Source organism: Streptopelia decaocto, assembly GCF_964273445.1.
Source record: "Streptopelia decaocto genome assembly, chromosome: Z".
Taxonomy (NCBI): domain Eukaryota; kingdom Metazoa; phylum Chordata; class Aves; order Columbiformes; family Columbidae; genus Streptopelia; species Streptopelia decaocto.
Window position 1 is genome coordinate 35,895,253 of NC_138657.1, and position 18,560 is coordinate 35,913,812.

Below are 18,560 nucleotides of genomic sequence, written 5' to 3' on the forward strand. Positions count from 1 at the left end.
ATACTCAGCAAGTCTTAGGAAGCCCAACCTGATGCTTTCCCTTCATCCAAAAGATGCAAATACTCTGATAAATTAAGTACCGTGAATGGGAAAATATGTCACAATGGGGGTGGTATGGGGATTTCTGAGGTTTCTGTGTGTGTGTCTGTGAAAGGCAGTGTCTGAAAAGCCAAAATATCAGCAGTTCACAACCTACTTCCCAGCAATGAAACCATGGAACCTATCCCCACGTCAAGGAGATTTTGGAAAAATTGGTCATTATGTTCTATTATGGATTAATTAGTTATGCATTTACAATGGGACATTATACACATAAAAATTTCATTTTACAATCAAGATTATGATTCAGACTAGATAAAAGCAAACAGCTGATTAGCACAGACATTCCCATCTTAATCTATATACATCCATAACATTACTCTAACACTTTTGTGCTTTTATTTCTTTTAATATGATCTCCTTAGAGGCATATTATTCCTTAAAGAAACTAACACAAGTTATCAAGTTATCTCAGGATAGTTATTTCAAAAGACAATACAACATATTTCATAATAAACATTTATAATCTGGTTTTTAACAAAGTAATTCATCATATAAACAAATGAATCAGTCAGACACTAAATAAATATTTGTACTGGTAGATACTAGCATTTTGCTTATATCATGTAGGACCTGATCCTGCAAGCCCTATGTATACGTCTTTATCCCCACTGAATGATTGGCTTCATTTCTTGTTCTAATCTACTATTTTACTTTGAGCTGAGCAAACACTTTCTGGCCACTAATTTAAATATAATTGAAATAAGCACTGGAATACAACCCAGCAAACAATGATTCCCTTAGATGTCTTTGTAAATAATTATTTTTTTTTCCTGTTTATGAAATCATCACAGACACTTACCAACAGGCATTCAATTTTTGATATTTGCAATCTGAGCTCAACCAGTTACTTGAGATTGACTGAATAAATTGTATGTTCCTTGTTCTTGGTTCTCTAATTGAATAAAATATGACCTTTGCACTCAAAGAGCACTTTCCAATAATTGTTTCATAAGTAATACTGAATTTTACTTTCTCCAGACATTGGAGCTAACAATAGTAGGCTAGTAAGGCAAGAGCCTCCAGGAGAATAACAAGCCAGGAGATGTCCTTGCAGAGGGCAGACAACTATAAATTACCTTCTATCTGTTCTTTTATTCTGAGTTTACTCATTCCTTTTGAGGGATGCCTTTTTCCTTGCATGGTAAATCCAGAACAGAGAACTTCAGGTAAGAGACATTAACTGACTTACACACCTTCCTGGTGCCTTAGGAAATATATCAGGATAATTTCATACAAGTAGATGTGTCAGTGAACTCCAGTGTCTTAGCTGTTTTTTGAAAGGACACACAGAAGGAGTCAGTTACAGTTTAAAATGTTTTAAAGCATCTGAAAACTTAAATTCAGTAATTGCTTACTCTTTCTTATACAGCTGTGTTTGAAATACAGTTTGAAATCAAGGGTACTGAGGTTATTAGCTGTACCCACTGTATTAAAGTTTGGCTGAATTCTGATGGTTTATTGTATGTATTTGAGCTATTATCACAGTATAACGTGGAACATTCTAAGCATGTGGCAAAAATAATGATGACTGTAACAAATTGCTGCCTGAATTGAAAAGCGGAACATATTTCGAAATTAAACTCTCTCTCTGTCTGTCTAAATATATACACACACACATATATACATCCCTACAGAAACATTTCTCTAAAACACAAAAATTTATTTAATTATTTCTTATGTTGGGTGCATTTTAAATACTTTACTCTGGGAATCCACAATATGACAACTTCAGGCTGTCCAGAAAGATAAATCTTAAAACAGTCTTATAACCTCCACTAATATAAATATATTGGCAAGGAACTTTGACCAGCAATAGTAAATTTTGAAACTTAAAATATTATTCTACATTTATTTTTAAACAAAAAATTGCTAATGAGTACCAATATTCATGGAAAATGTAAAAAAAAAAAAGATACTTCTAACACTCTGTATCAAGTGCAGCTTTATGAAAGGAATGTAAAAGAAAAATGATGTATTAGACACTCATTCTAAAAACAGAAACAGCAACTTATACTATGTGTTACAGAAAAAAGAGTATTATATGTCTCTATTTTATCATAAATAAAACATTAAGTCATAGCTTCTTCTTGTCTGCAAATAAAAAACATTGGTTCACAAATCTTCTAAAGTGTAAATGAACATTTCATTAAATCCTGTTCCTTGTGAAAATAAACTTCATTTACACTTGGAATGAATCACCATGAGGAATTTCCTGTTCTAATAAGACATTTAAGGACCTTGGTAGCCAGTACCAGTTGTATTTGCAAGTAGCTCCTCAGCGTTTCTTTTTTTTTAAAAAATAAAGGTACAATCATAGTTATTCATTTCCTTTAAAAATTCTAAAGATGAAGAAAAGTAGCATTTATACATATAAGTCCTCATATAAATTATAAAACTCAAGTTTATCTTATAGAGTTCCATCCCCAGAAGAAGCATAAAGCACTTTTGTGGTACCTTCACCAGTAAATATTTGTATCACATCAAATCTGAGAAATGCAACAAAGATGATAGTGCATCCCAAAGCTGAATGAGAACATTCTTCTGATGCAGTCTCTTATCATAGATGTCCTCCATGGGATCATACGATTGCTGTGACTTGACTGAATTTCAAATAAAGAAATATGAAGGAATTCACCTCATGAGTTCAGTAGGTATAAGAAACATCAGTGAACAGCAGACTCATCCCGCTTGAGGTCAACAGTCTTTGGAAGACAACGATGAGGGAGTTTAAAACTATGACAGAAAAATCAAATAATAATAACAACAATGAGGTAAACTCCCCTAAAGAGGACAAATGGGCTGATATGTCAGGAGACAGTTCGATTGTACCTGACACCCAAATGTTTCTGTAGCCAGAGTTCAGCGAGCTGCATGGTAGAGGCAAATGTACTTGCTTTGGACCCTAAACACATTTTATATTGTTTCGGATCTAAATTGGGGTCACACTGAACTGGATGAAAAATATGGACGACTCCTACTTCTTGACTTCTGAAAGCCTTCAAGCCAGATGTTATCACTTTAGTAAACAGGTCTACATCCTCAAGGCCCCAGCCTTGAATTGAGGTATCAAATCCACCAGCGGCAAGTAGATCACTTTTGTAAATACAGGTAATTCCAAATCCGTACTCCCTCCAAAATCCTGTTCTTTTTGTGAAAACAAAGCTACTGTCAGCTGGAAGGTGGCCTCTGTACGTTACTTTTGGATCATATTGGCTAAAGATGATAGGGTAGTAAACCTGTTCTCCCTGAATAGTGTTGTCTCTGCATCGCTGGAGGAAGTCTGGTGTGAATACCAGATCAACATCACAGAACAGCAGCAAAGTGCCATTGTCAAATCGAGATGAGGCCATTTCAAGACCCAAACCTCTAGAAAACTTTCCTGTCATGGGAATCAGGGTCATGTCTGCCTTAGGATACTTAATGTTGTATTCTTTCATTAGCTCTATGTGTTTCCTGGAGTCTTGGCCCGACTCGGAACTGAAAAGAATTATTGCCAGCTTTACATTCTGCCTTGTAATCAGACACGTCTTCTCAAAGTTATCCATAAATCTTGAGAAAATGTCAAATCTTCCTGTGAGAGGGACAAGAATATGTATTTTCTTGTCACTGCGTCCCCCAATGTCTTTGGTGCCTTGGAACGATGAGGAAAAAATCTTTAAAGAATTCGAAAGAAAAGAGAAAGACTGAGTGTCAATGTTAGTATCCTCCAGCAGGCTTCTTACATCCAGCTCCTCTGCTTCTTTGAAGAAAGGTTTGCTAAACAATTGCTGAAGGTAAGCATGGCGTCTCACTGGAACCGTCACTTTTCTTCCTTTGTGCCTTTTGTACAAAAGCAGTAAATCCAGGATATACTCTACTCCATGCAGAGGGTCAACCCTGCGGTAGCCATACTGTATTTCCTTGAAGTCAATGAGCCTTCCTCTAGATCTGGAGTTCTCATTTATCATTTCCATGACTTGCATCACAGTGTCATCCAGTGCAGCCCGCAGGACACTGCTCAGGCTCTGCCGGGGTGGCTGGTTCTCCATCATCGAGTAAAGAAATTTTCCTGTCAGGAACTCCCATTCAATAACTTCATCCCTTTCATGTGGTTGGAAATGATTGAAAGATGGCATCAATCCCAGTAGCTGATCTTCCTTATTTACTTCACTGTTACTCAGCCTACTCATCAGGGCACTTTCCCTATGGAGCTGGATGGTCCGATAGCGCAGTTCAGAAATTTTGCGACTCAATATGTAATTGTGCAGCCTGTATTGGTAGGCTGGTCTTTTGTTTGGATGAAGTGTAATGGCTGTGTGGATCTTGCTGTTGTGAAGATCTTGAATGTAACCCTTGCGGTTGTGTTCATAGTTTTCATGGAACAATTGCTGCATCTAGAAAGAGAGAGACAAAAAAAAGACACTAAGTGGAAGCACTTCTAACCCACAAATGGACCCACATTGGCACTGTTGATCATTACCAATTCTAACAGATCACAGCTATTTTTAGGTACAGAATTTAAAGCATTCAGTAAGAATTATTTACTCTGCTTTGGTCTCAGTTTCAGTACTCTCCACAGCAAGCAAATATTGTCCTCTAACTAAATAGAAGGGCAGATATCTTGGGTTTATTTTCACCTCATGTAACTGCAAAACTAAACACTTAACCAAAGGTCTGTAGGTAATATTTCTGAGTTCCTAGGTGCAGGCTGAATGCTGCTATGTATGAAACACTAAGACTTCGCCTACATCTAAACCCTTATTAGCACAGGTTTTTACTGAAAGGTTAGCAACACTTATTATGTTTTTCAAAAGGACCTTGGATTTATGTCTATGGAGTACAAGGCTGCTTGTATTTCCTACAGACATAAGCAAAGGGATAGTGCTACTTAAGATTAAAAAACTGAACGGACTTCATGTCAACAAAACTATTTTTTTCCATGTGGACAAAGAATTCAATGACTGAAATATAACCATTGGAATATGTGTTTTGGCAGGAATACATATAATAGAGTACGTCAATTAAGCTATAGATCATGCTAGTGTAACTCACCCCGAGTAATGTCCGATGTATTTCTGTGGCAAGAAAAGACATCCTACTTCTGTCAAATTAGCAATTGTAATATCTTCTAAACAGAAGAGATAAACTTTATGGCTTAAGCACGGGTCTAGGATTTAAAGCATCTGCCTTTTTTACCTTTCTGTGCTAGCAGCTACACTGTAAGCAAATAATAAAACTTTCTCTGACTCAGTTTCCTTCCTAAAAGAAAACTTAGATCAATATTTATTTAATGTGATGAATGTTTATTCTTAAATGGGAAGTGATATGGAGGAGTAAAATATTAATGTCATAAATACATCTAAGATTCACTGCCCTTTGTTAAGCTAACACCTACTAACTCCTGAGAAACAGAATTACTTCCCACAAGTAGCAGAAAAAGGAGAAGAGGCAGACTTTTTCATGTACAAACAGACTCGTCTGTAACTAATACATGAGGAAAATGTGCTAATTAGATAGGAAATGTTGTTCAAGGAGGTGCTGTAAGATTGAGCTATAATTAGATTTCGAGATGGGTATTGAAGTTTGTCTTTTATACACTGAGGAAATCAAGAGAGGTGAGGTCTGATGACACAATGTCTCAGACACAAAACATTTGGCTCATTTTACTGCAATTCTTTCTAGAACAAAGGTTTTGCTAATAGCAGTAAAATAACTCCTAACAAAGCTAAGCACCGTGACAATTATTTAAAATCTATTAGCACATACAAAAAGGTACACATTGTCATATATAGAAAAACAGGATTTTAATACAAATTTTCTAGAATCTCTCTCCCACCCCATTTAGACCACAAATTACTCTTCTTGCATGGCTGCTACTATTAGCCAGGTTGGTGTTTCTGAGGTTACAGCCATGTAACATGGAGAAAAGCAAGAGTCTAATTCTGAGAGTGAAAAAACATACACAGTTACAAAATTACTCAAATAGTCATTACTCCCAGAACTCCTACCTAAAGCTGTCAAAGCACATCTGTTCTGTCTTGGGAGGCAGGTATTTTGTTTGTCACAGGATATGAGATGACCCAGGGATGTGAGGGTTTGAGTGATTTCTTTGCTATCACAGAGAACAGGAATCAACACCATCAGTACTGAGTCAGTGTTTAACCAGCAGTGCTGGCAAAATCAAAATGATCAGGTGAGATTTCAGTCTCTCCAATTATAAATCACACTCCCTTGCTGGTCCTTTTTATTTAAAGCTGTCCACTGTGTGCTCTGCAAGGTGACTGTGCTTCTGTATTCTCCAATTTTTCTGGAAAAATTAGAATTCATTATTATCATGTTTAGAATTTCATATTAAAATACTCCTATAGGAAAATAAAGAAAATGTATAACATTGAAAACAAAAGAAAAAAGGTGAGGATGTTTAATTGCAAAATGGTATCAGCATTATTCCCCACAAACCCTGACACTTCACTCTTTCCTAAGTCCTCTAATCACTTGAGTTTTTCTTCATCCACAGTAAAGAATGGTATTTGAGTATAACAAAAACAACCATTAACTACCTTTGCACATTTAACTTTTGGTACCTGAATTTTCATAGTGATTTTCATTTAAAGTAATATAATATATTTTATCCAAAAGAATTTTAACAGATAACAAACTATTGCTGTAAAATGAAATGCTGTTCTCCTATTGTGCAAATTCTTTTATAACCCTCGACTTATTACAAGCTGAGCTTCACAGCAGATTCATTAGCAGTACTCATTTAACAGGAATATTGTATTAACATAAATACTGCATTTTTATTACATTCCAATTTCAGATTCCTGGGTGTATTAGATATGCTCCACTGAAATCTTAGTGAGAGGATGCACTCCATTATACTAATGATTTTGCTTTTTATAATCAACAAAAGATTAACAGCAGCAATGAAAAAAAAATCAAATCAGCAATACAATATTAGCGCACACACACAAAACTGTACTAATCCATTTTAAATTATGTTACTGAACACTTTTAGTAGATCTCAAAACAGAGAAAACAGTTCAAAACAAATATGACACTGAAATCATAAACTCTTCCTGAAGTTATCTGGTTTTAATCTTGGTGCCACACAGAAATTTGTTTCCAATAGTGCAGGACAAAAATATATTTTTCCAACTCAAATTATTAACGTCTAAATGAAAGCAATTCACAGTATCACAGTATCACAGTATCACAGTATCACAGTATGTTTGGGATTGGAAGGGACCTCAAAAGATCATCTAGTCCAATCCCCCTGCTGGAGCAGGAACACCTAGGTGAGGTCGCACAGGAACATGTCCAGGCGGGTTTTGAATGTCTCCAGAGAAGGAGACTCCACCACTTCCCTGGGCAGCCTGTTCCAGTGCTCTGTCACCCTTACTGAGAAGAAGTTTCTTCTCAAATTTAAGTGGAACCTCTTGTGTTCCAGCTTGATCCCATTACCCCTTGTCCTATCATTGTTTGCCACCGAGAAGAGCCTGGCTCCATCCCCACGGCACTCACCCTTTACATATTTATAAACATTAATAATGTCCCCCCTTAGTCTTCTCTTCTCCAAACTAAAGAGACCCAGCTCCCTCAGCCTTTCTTCATAAGGGAGGTGCTCCACTCCCTTAATCATGTTGGTTGCCCTACGCTGGACTCTCTCCAGCAGTTCCCTGTCTTTCTTGAACTGAGGGGCCCAGAACTGGACACAATATTCCAGATGTGGTCTCACCAGGGCGGAGTAGAGGGGAAGGAGGACCTCTCTCGATCTACTAACCACCCCCCTTCTAATACACCCCAGGATGCCATTGGCCTTCCTGGCCACAAGGGCACAGTGCTGGCTCATGGTCATCCTGTTGTCCACCAGGACCCCCAGGTCCCTTTCCCCTACACTGCTCTCTAATATGTAATCTCCCAACCTATACTGGAACCTGGGGTTGTTCCTGCCCAGGTGCAGGACTCTACACTTGCCCTTGTTAAATTTCATTAGGTTATTCCCCGCCCAACTCTCCAGCCTGTCCAGGTCCCGCTGATCCTAACTCAATGTGATCCTAACTTTGCTTTGAAATTTCTAAGCAAGGTGGTCAAGCCTTGGAGGCAAAGGGAAAGATTATTAAGTTTCCTGGAAAATGGATCTGTGCAAGTGTCTGAATTGGTCAATGGAGTCATAAGGGATCTGCAAAATGAGGTGATTTGGGAAGTGGTGAGATTTACTGAATCTATATTAAATTTATTCAGCATGGTAGGAGTAAACCTGCTTGCAAAAGTTCTCATGATTTTTAATACCTGTGTAATAAAATGGCAGTGTAAATTCTGAGCAGATAAATGCAAAGCACATGTGAAGAAGGCAATTCTAATTATACCTGAAGAATATCAGACTATGCAAGCTGTTAGCACTCTGGAAAGAGAACCTAGTTACACAGTAAGCAATTCTGTGCAAGACAGGAAAAGCAAATAGTATGATGACAGGTCCAGAGTGAATCAGAAACATCCTTATATGGTTGTGTCCATAGTGTACCTGAATCTTGAAACCTGTGGGCAAGTACCTCATCAATATCATGATGTCCCATCCAAAACTGATAAGATGATTAGAAAGGTATTAACCAAGGCCATCAGATGATTTCAAACACAGATGGTTAGATGAACAGATGACTAGGGTGAAAGGGAGTAATCCAAAGAGGGCCAACCTCGAGATCTATAAAGTCAGTAGCACCATAAAGGGAAAAGATAGCAAGTCACCATCTCATCACGCGTACAGAACTACACCACATGTAATTATGCTCTCAGGATTCAAAACCAGAAAAGTAAATACATAGCTCAGTGAGAGAACTTGCTGGCACAGTAAGCTGCTGATGGTGAAATCTTGCATGGCTTCAAAGAGTGAGCCAGCACGTTAGTGGAAGACTTTCATCATTGCTATGTTAAATGCAAAGGTACACTTTCCCCACAATATTGGTGTGCTCAAGACTTCTAGAGCCCCAGCTGAGCCTATATCACAAAATGTCTTTACTGTTGTACACCCCTGCCTCAGCTTTTTCTAATGGTTACTGCAGAGAGAGGATATTTTGTTAAATGAACATTTAGTCTTGAGATGATACAACCACTTCACATTCACTGAAAATGGTGAATGGGAGAAGTTGTCTTCAATTCAATACAATACATGGAGGCACAAGATTTTATTTTTTCATATTGCATGCCTTTGTGACATTCCTGAAGAGTTTCCTGTCTTCTGAACAATTCTTACAGCACAACTAATGCAAGAGTTGGCAAGGACTTCTGCTTGCCTCTTTTCATGCTGCTGAAACTTGAAGCTGGCAAGAAATCTGAATAATTTAATTGTGCTCAGAGGAACTCTGAACTGCAAGCAGGAATACAAAAATAAAATGAAAAGGAACAAATTATAATAAAGGCAATACCTCATTATTGTGGCAGAGAAATACAATAGCTAATACGTAAGCAGAGTGTAATTTGCATTGCAAGCTCGGAAATAATTGTAATCTCTGTGATTTAGTGATGTAATAAAAAAATGAATGTTCTTATTACATATACACAAAAGCCCAAACCAACCTACTTTATTATTGCAAGACTATCTCATATTAAAAGACTGAATGCAAATGGTGGTTTTTAAATAAACACAATTTTTCTTTGAGCATTGTTTAACAACATTTTTTCCCATTTAACAGAGAAGACATGGAACTTAATACTTCATCCACTCCAGCTGTACTGAAATCTACAGTAGCACTAAACTGTTCACCATTTTATCAAAACTGAACTTTTAGTAAATTTAGAAATAAGAAGAGAAGTAACTATTTCTGGTCTTTCTTCACCCTGCTCTTTAGAGTTTAGCTCTCCTAAAGATGAATATCTGATGATCACTGAATTTTTCAGTGACTTCAAGGGGCATTTCATCCATTTGAAGAACACATGTAAAATCTACTGTGCTCAAAATGAAACTGTTTGGCTGAACAGCAGCAAGCTGAGTACTTTAATCAAACGATGAGTTAAAAAAAAAAAATCAGGTTACTAGAGGCACAGGAGGATGTTCTCAATAATGTATACTATAATAAAGTGCACCACTAAGCTGTGGGTGGTCATAAGCTTCTGGATGAGATAAGAGATCTCAGCAAGTCATTTGGTATGGTGTTACAAGAAAAACTGTCAGCCTGGAAAAGACAAGGATTAAGACTGGAATTATGAAATGCATATGCACTGGATAAAAGAGAAGCAATAACCAGCTATGTTTAAATGGGGAACTGTTAGTTTGGAGGGAAGTAATTACAGAAGCTTCCGAAGAACAATATCATACCTCGTGACAATGACACAAAATCTGGGACACTGCTCATGACACGAAGTCAGGGACAACATGAAGAGACAAGAGGAGAAGACACTCCACAAGAGGAGCCAGAGAACTTGGAGAAGCAACACTTCAGAAATTCAGCTGTTATAATAATACAACACACATAATCTTACACCCATGGTTTTAAGAGGTAGGTGACTAAATATCTCAGGAAAATTGACTTCTTGAACTGGAAATAACTGACAACTAAGGAGAACATAATACTAGCAGATAGTCAGGTCACATGGAGAGATTATGAAACATCACTGATTTTGTGTTGCATCAGTCAGAATAGTTCTGAAAGACACACCAGACAATTTCACACAATTCTTAATCTGTACCTTTATCAAATGCATGGAACCAAATCAACACAAAAGAGATTTGCCAGGACCAGAAACTTTCCTATGAGAAGAGGTTAGTGTTACTTGGCTTGTTTAACCTTGCAAAATGAAGGTTAAGAATAGTATTGTATACAAATACATTAAGTAAATAAGAAAGTGATAATGAAAGCAAACTAGCCTTACGTTTACCTGGGAAGGAAATTAAAGGAAAATTTCTAGCTGCCAGAAGAAGGGTATAGAACAGATTTTCAATAAAAATAATGCATACTTTTAATCACATTACAAAAAAAACAATTGCTTGTGAGTAGAGAAATCAATGACTTGAGAGATCCATTCAGTTTTTCCTAATGCTATAGTGCTCAGCTTTTAGTAAGAATTAATTACATATTATTAATTGGCAGCAGTCAACCTTCCTACAAACAGACATTACATTGAAAATATCTAATTTCCTCTTTCTATTCACAGTCCTCAGCCAACAGTAGTTCCTTATATTTCCACTTAGTGTAATACCTAACAAATGAGCTTTATATCTGCAAAAATGATGACTGGTAATGTAACAGCTTTATAACACAACCGTTAGTTTGTAGTTTATAATGCCATCAGAGTAACCATCTTGTGAAGCATTTTGCCACAAAACCAGAACAAATATTCATGGTTAAATATTCAAATTATTGTAAGGGATTAAAACCTGCTGCTATCTCTACATTATGCCCATCACTTTAGCATATGATGCACGCAGAAACAACAGGGAAAACTGCAGTGGAATTATAATCTGTGCATGACAGTTAAATGCCATGTATACAAGAGTTACAACCTGCTGCATATTGAAAGGCAAATCCACTAATTTTCCTAGAGAAATAAGTTTGAGCCCACACGGCCATAGAATAAAGTGCACCATATTCTTTTGTTTCACACGTCATTAACAGACACATTAAATAAATTAAGCACCAGAATCAACTGTCTTTCTGCTGACACCATCCACTGGATGAACAAAATCTGATGTACTGATTCTAGCCCCGGTATGTAGGGGTTAGTAAGGAAAAAAATTACAGGCACGCACCACAAATTAGATTAATAATTTCTTCAGCATTAGGACTGTTTACTGAGTAGAAAGGGATCTAACTTCTTATTTGCAGATTCGCCAGGTATGATATGTAGCGATCAAAACTAAAAAAGAGCTATTTCTTTTAATACATATTAAAAGTAGAACTTTATAACTCTTCTGCTGGCCCTCACTTTAATGAGATTAATAAATAAAGGTTATAGCAAACCCTTTTGGAACATTTTCTCTGCACCTCCTTCTTCACATTAGTCAAGCCATTGGACTGAAATCAATTCAGGCAGGTGATATCAAGAAAAGCTAAGATAAAGCACTCATGAAACAGTGCTGCTCTGTTAGTAGACTTTTTTTGACATCTCATCTCTTTATATTTCTAAACTAAACAAACCCACTCCAAATCCCAAAGTTTTCCTGCAACATAGGACAGACAATACAAGAATGATGTATAAAGTCATGCTGTTTCAGCTACTGTCTTGCTATAGGGATACTTCACCAAGCACACAGTGTAATAAAATCCAAGAAATCAGTAGGGACAAAAAAAGCATATGCTAGAAAAAGAATGGTAAATACTTGAACTTTTGGAATTTAACTGATAAACAGGCAAATTAAACAGCATTGACATGCAAATACAACAGCACACATGGAAGAAAACAGTAAAATGTTTTCCATTACCCTCTGCGTTATCTAAGTGGAGTAATTGTGGTTTAAAGAAATTAGACTGACACCCTTTCAGCTTGCTTAGGTTTTGTCTGTCTGTTGTCACTAACCCCCTTCTTTGGCACAAACCAGCCTTCAGAGCACCACAGGTAATGGGGAAAGGGGAAAGGGTGAGGGATTAATGAATTGCTAACAGTCCAAGAATGACAGTGAACAACAGCCCCCCAGTCACTGAAAATCTTCCTTCCACTGGCACGTGAAAGGGAAAAGGCTGGCTCAGAAGTTTTGATGATGTTGAAGATCTGACTCATTCTCTGTCCTGGGTGAAAAAGGAGCGGTGATCATGGAAAAGGTATAACTGATTTTCATCACATAGCTTAAGCTTTGTATAATTCAGTGATCTTCAGACCTGTAGTTATTCCTCCACTCTCATGTCATTGAGAGCCCAGGAGAGCAAAGCACATCCATATTCTCATGGAGTTACACAGTGAGACACTGGCAAGTGCACTGGGACCAGCTACACATGCTTACAACATGAGTCTTGGGAGCTGAACTAACTGAATATATTTGCAGTCCAACAGCAATTATATCTGTCTGCAGTTGTGCCACATTACTGAAGGTGATTTATCATAGAAGCATTGCTTGCTATTGGATCCAGGTGACAGCCCCAAGCATTCATGTACTTTATATCCTTTCGAAGATCCTGGCAGACACATACACTTTCTTAAGCAACAGGTCTTTGCTTAAAAGTTTTCCAAGTGATAAAACTGTTCTTGGGCTTCCCTCAGCCAGGTGAAGGGGCAGACCACCCTCAGGCGAGCCAAACCATTGCAAGCCCTCAGGGACCTACTGCCAAACCAGATCTCACCCATGTTCCTGCCATGCCACAAAGTCTGCTGCAGCTCCCCATACAACCACACTTACTCAGGGCTCTGCCTCTTGCTCACTCGTGGTGGTTGTGCCTCGGGTACTTTGTCCCTGAGAAACAGGGATTCTGATTTTATTCCTGCAGTAAAGAAAGATGCCCAATATTTGATTGCCAGAACCCTGCTGGAAAATTTAAGAGATTGCTGCCTTGGTTTCTGAGTAAACTGTTCCACCTCAAGGATAAAGAGATCTGACAGCTGTTTGCTACTTGTCAGTGAGCTCTCAGAAAAAAGTCAGATCTGGAAGAACAGTGTAAAAGGTGTTGAATTTGACTGTTTTTTTCTACTCTGAGCTTGCTCACAGTTAACATTTATTCCCAATCAGGTTTTTTTTGGTTGGAATTTTCCTTAAAACAAGACATCCTTTTAATAGCTTTGTGTACAGCTCAGAGAACTTGAAGCTGTGTAACATCCTACAGCAGTATCTATATGAATCATTCAGAAAATACAATACATATTGAAATTCTATCTTCAGACTGTAAATGTTCTAGGGTCAACAAGTAGTACATTAAAATGCTCTCCTGCTGAGCCCTAAAATAATTTGCTGTGATGAATGTAAAGAAAATCAATTTTCATTTCAAATATAAAGACCACGATTTCAATACACACAGGTGCAGAGTTGATTAATAAGTGCTATTTCACAAATTTTATGATTTATTTAATAACTTTAATTCAGCATTTTAGAAACAATAAAAACAGACTCCTCCTGCATTTGTATCAAGTCTGTAAAATATTTCATCATTAAAATAGCATGCTTAATTTCATTATAATTGTCTACCAGCTAGCTATAATCTGTATCAACTACACTTGACAAGAAACATTAGCTTTTTATGTACTTGCATTATTTACAGAATTCATATTATATTTTTAAAAGAGCATTTCAAAATTTGATCACAAAAGTAATGCATAATCACTTGCAGAAAACAAAACATCTTCAGTACAACTCACTAAAACTTCCCAAAGTTCACACACAAAAGTTCTGCAGAGCATTTAAAAATATTTCTACCTACAAAACTCATACTTCTTTTTAATATGCACTTGAGAAAGACCTCAATGAGCAAAAGAAGAGGAAAGTTACTTTGCCAACATCTTTCACTTAAGGCTAGACCATTTCTGAAGATATTTTACAGCCATCATAGAATCAAAAACTTAAGACACAGAATCACAGAATGTTAGGGATTGGAAGGGACCTCAAAAGATCATCCAGTCCAATCCCCCTGCCAGAGCAGGAACACCTAGATGAGGTTACACAGGAATGTGTCCAGGTGGGTTTTGAATGTCTCCAGAGTAGGAGACTCCACAACCTCCCTGGGCAGCCTGTTCCAGTGCTCTGTCACCCTCATCATTAAGAAGTTTCTTCTCAAATTTAAGTGGAACCTCTTGTGTTCCAGTTTATACCCATTGCCCCTTGTCTTATCATAGGTTGTCACAAAGAAGAGCCTGACTCCATCCTCGTGACACTCACCCTTTACATATTTATACACATTAATGAGGTCACCCCTCAGTCTCCTCCAAGCTAAAGAGACCCAGGTCCCTCAGCCTTTCCCCATAAGGGAGATGCTCCACTCCCTTAATCATCTTTGTTGCCCTATGCTGGACTCTCTCTAGCAGTTCCCTGTCCTTCTTGAACTGAGGGGCCCAGAACTGGACACAATATTCCAGATGTGGTCTCACCAGGGCAGAGTAGATGGGAAGGAGAACCTCTCTCGACTTACTAACCACCCTCCTTCTAATACACCCCAGGATGTCATTGGCCTTTTTGGCCCAAGGGCACAGTGCTGGCTCATGGTCATCCTGTTGTCCACCAGGACCCCCAGGTCCCTCTCCCCTACACTGCTGTCTTACAGGTCCTTCCCCAACTTTTTCTGTTAGCAAAAATTTATAATAATGAAAGTTTTACTGTGACTATGAAATTATTTATTAAAATAAATGAAAGTTACAACTAAATCTATTATATAATAGATATATTTTGACTCATGTATTTATTTTTACTTTTTGATCCTTAACTGTCTCTTTCTCACTGTGTCACTGATTTGGCCATACAGAGGCAAAACCATAGAAACGTAAATTATTAGGATTCAACACTTGCATCAGAAAAAAAAAAAAAAAGGAAGACGTCTTTAAAGGTCATATATTTAGTCATAAACATCAAATTCCATCCTTTGGCTTATGGAAAAAACATTAAATGGTCATTTGATGACTGATACTCTTTTCTGAATTGTTTCAGACCCAGTGTTATTTGTTTAATGATAAACTTCACTAAAACATGGTGTTGTGCATCTGCATATCTGATCAAAGATCTGAACACTGTTATTATTCTTCTAAGTGTATTAATAGCACAAAAGCTGATTCCATATACACAAATTATATATAAAGTGTAAACCTGATTTTGGTTTTTTTGTGCTACATGGGTAATGTCGCATTTGGTCTAGCAACATATCCCACTTTACAGGATTACCCCAGAAGGAATTTTTACTGAACAATTTCCCTTTTGTTACACAGACAAAGGTCATGGGCAAGTCCATTATTCTAATGACAAGCTGGGTTTTTCAAGCTTTTGATTTTTCTAATCCTGTGTTTTATTACAGAGAATTATGGAATACTTTGTGGCTTGTGACAGATGGTTTGGATGTCCTCTGGACCCTTGTGCATCAAGCAACTAGTACATGTTTGCCTACAATTGTTGCCAATAACCTACAATGACACTCAGCGTTTTTTATCATGGTTGTACTCAGCACAGTAAGAAGGCTGAAATTCTCTACAGTGTTACACCAAAGAGCAGTTTGTTCTATGATTGTGTGAAGATTCAGGGGACAGTATTTATTCATAGAATCACAGAATCACAGAATCACAGAATCGACTGGGTTGGAAAAGACCTCAGAGATCATCGAGTCCAACCCTTGGTCCAACTCTAGTCCGTTTATTAGATCATGGCACTAAATGCCATGTCCAATTTCAGTTTAAAAACCTCCAGGGACGGCGAGTCCACCACCTCCCTGGGCAGGCCATTCCAATGCCTGACCACTCTCTCTGTAAAGAATTTCTTTCTAATATCCAGCCTAAATTTCCCCTGGCAGAGTTGAAGCCCATGCCCCCTTGTCCTATTGCTAACTGCCTGGGAGAAGAGACCAATCCCCACCTGGCTATAACTTCCCTTCAGGTAGTTATAGAGAGTGACGAGGTCACCTCTAAGCCTCCTCTTCTCTAGACTAAACAACCCCAGCTCCCTCAGCCTCTCCCCACAGGTCTTATGCTCAAGTCCCTTCAGCTACATAATATTCCTGAAGATGAAATACACAGTCTCAACAAAAAGTATTGTACACAGCCAGCTAAACAAAATTACACCAATGGCAATGTCATCAGCTGAACTTCCATGTAACTTGAAAAAGCCGACTGATATTTTAGTAGCATGCAGCTGATGCCATAAAGAGTACTGTATAACATATTGTGAAGAATGTGATATTTCTTTTCTTACTAACAAGACCGTACGCACATCTACCAGATAAGTGGCAAATGAGATTATTTAGCTTAATACTGAATACACGATATTTATTTCTTGGTCAAAGCAAAGCTGTTAAAGGACTGCCTGAGCAGAAAAATCAGTTTACTAAAGTTCTACGTAAAGCCCATGAAGGCAAGAATAGAAGTCAGCAAGAAAGAGACATTTTAAAGCCAAAAGAAAAAGTCAAAAGAGAAAACTTCACAACAAGACAAGGATGGGATGCCAGCCTACCCTGGGGAGTAGTGAGGATCAATTCACTTACATGACCAAGGGAGAACTGGGAAGGCAAGATACACTGGAAGGAATTTCTTTATCAGAAAATGTATCTTGCCCCATGTAGAAGAATGCAGTGTATTAGTAGATCTCTTCCCTGCTAATAAAAAGCTTTGAACGGTAACGATAACTAAGCAAGGAAATGAGCATGGAGCTTGCTTTCTCAGTAACCATGTACAAGCAAATACCAGCGGGGTGCTCCTAACACCACTGCAATGTAAGTCTTGTCTATACCCATCTCCTCCCAGTGCTAAGTTAAACCATGCCAGGAATGCTCACGCAGTTGGAATTAAAGTATTTAGCAACAGGGGACTATGAGAAATAAGCACTAGGTTCATAAAAAAGACAACTTTTCTAATACTGAACGGCTGCTAGACAGAAGATCAGTCCCAAAGAGGCCTGGGACTGCTAGGCAGAGCAGTGCTGGTCCCTGGCTGAAATGCCATGAGATTAGTTTGCTATCACCTGCAGACTGGAAACAAACAGAAGGGAGTTTGGTGAGTTTCTCAACGCAGTTTGTTCAGATCTCTGAGTAGTCTGCAAAAAAAGAAACAGAATGCTACATTTGCCTTCACCGCTGCTTGTTTGATTATTTCTAGAAGTAATTTCTCCTCTGATAAGGCACATTGCAGAAGAAACATTTTCATATCTGAAAATATTCATAACGCATAACAGCAAATCAGATTAGTAATAAAAAAACAACTCAAGCACTAACACGAGAAAAATTGTTTAAAAAGTCATTGAGGTCCTCAGGAAAAAATGAAATTGGCTAGAAAAAAATCCCAGAACTATTTCCACACAATTCATTATTATGCATCTAAAATTTTATTTCTCTTGAGGCACAGGCACATAGCTTGTTTTCTTCTCTACTGTTCTGTTCACCAACGACACTTTTGTTATTTTAATCTTAAGAAGTTATCATTCTACTGCAAATACACTTCAGAAAATTGCTGGTTTTATCCTTTAAATAAGCTTTTAAAGCCTTTGATTATTAGAAAATTCAAAAATGTTTCATAACCGATTAAGTACAGATTTATATTCTAGCACTACTAGATAGTGTTGAAATGATGTGCGAAGAACAGCATCAATGTCTTCCATTAAGTAACACCATGAATTCAATAAAATAAATCCACTGTCTGAATATAATACACATTTGTTTACATTAATGCCTAAAAACCTACAACAGAAATGTGTAGGAAAACACTTGGCCTCAGATGTCTTTGTTTATTCACAATTAGCAATATTTCATAAAGAATTAAAAGTATTTCAATTCCCCAGTCCATTTGCCTCATTTGAATAGATTTTACATATAAAATAAAAAAGGACAAGCATTGTAAAGAGACATACATAATGGAAAGCTTAGCATAGGAATGATACT

At 37.5% G+C, this 18,560-nt stretch overlaps 1 protein-coding gene across 1 annotated transcript in view; it reads right to left on the reverse strand.

Moving 5' to 3' along the window:
* Positions 1-327: 327 nt before the first annotated feature.
* Positions 328-18,560, reverse strand: part of CHSY3 (chondroitin sulfate synthase 3) — a 155,523-nt gene continuing 137,290 nt past the window's right edge. Inside the window, exon 3 of the mRNA XM_082075003.1 lies at positions 328-4,475. Coding sequence (XP_081931129.1) covers positions 2,910-4,475 — 1,566 coding nt within the window. The 3' untranslated portion in view covers positions 328-2,909. The remainder of the gene's footprint in view (positions 4,476-18,560) is intronic.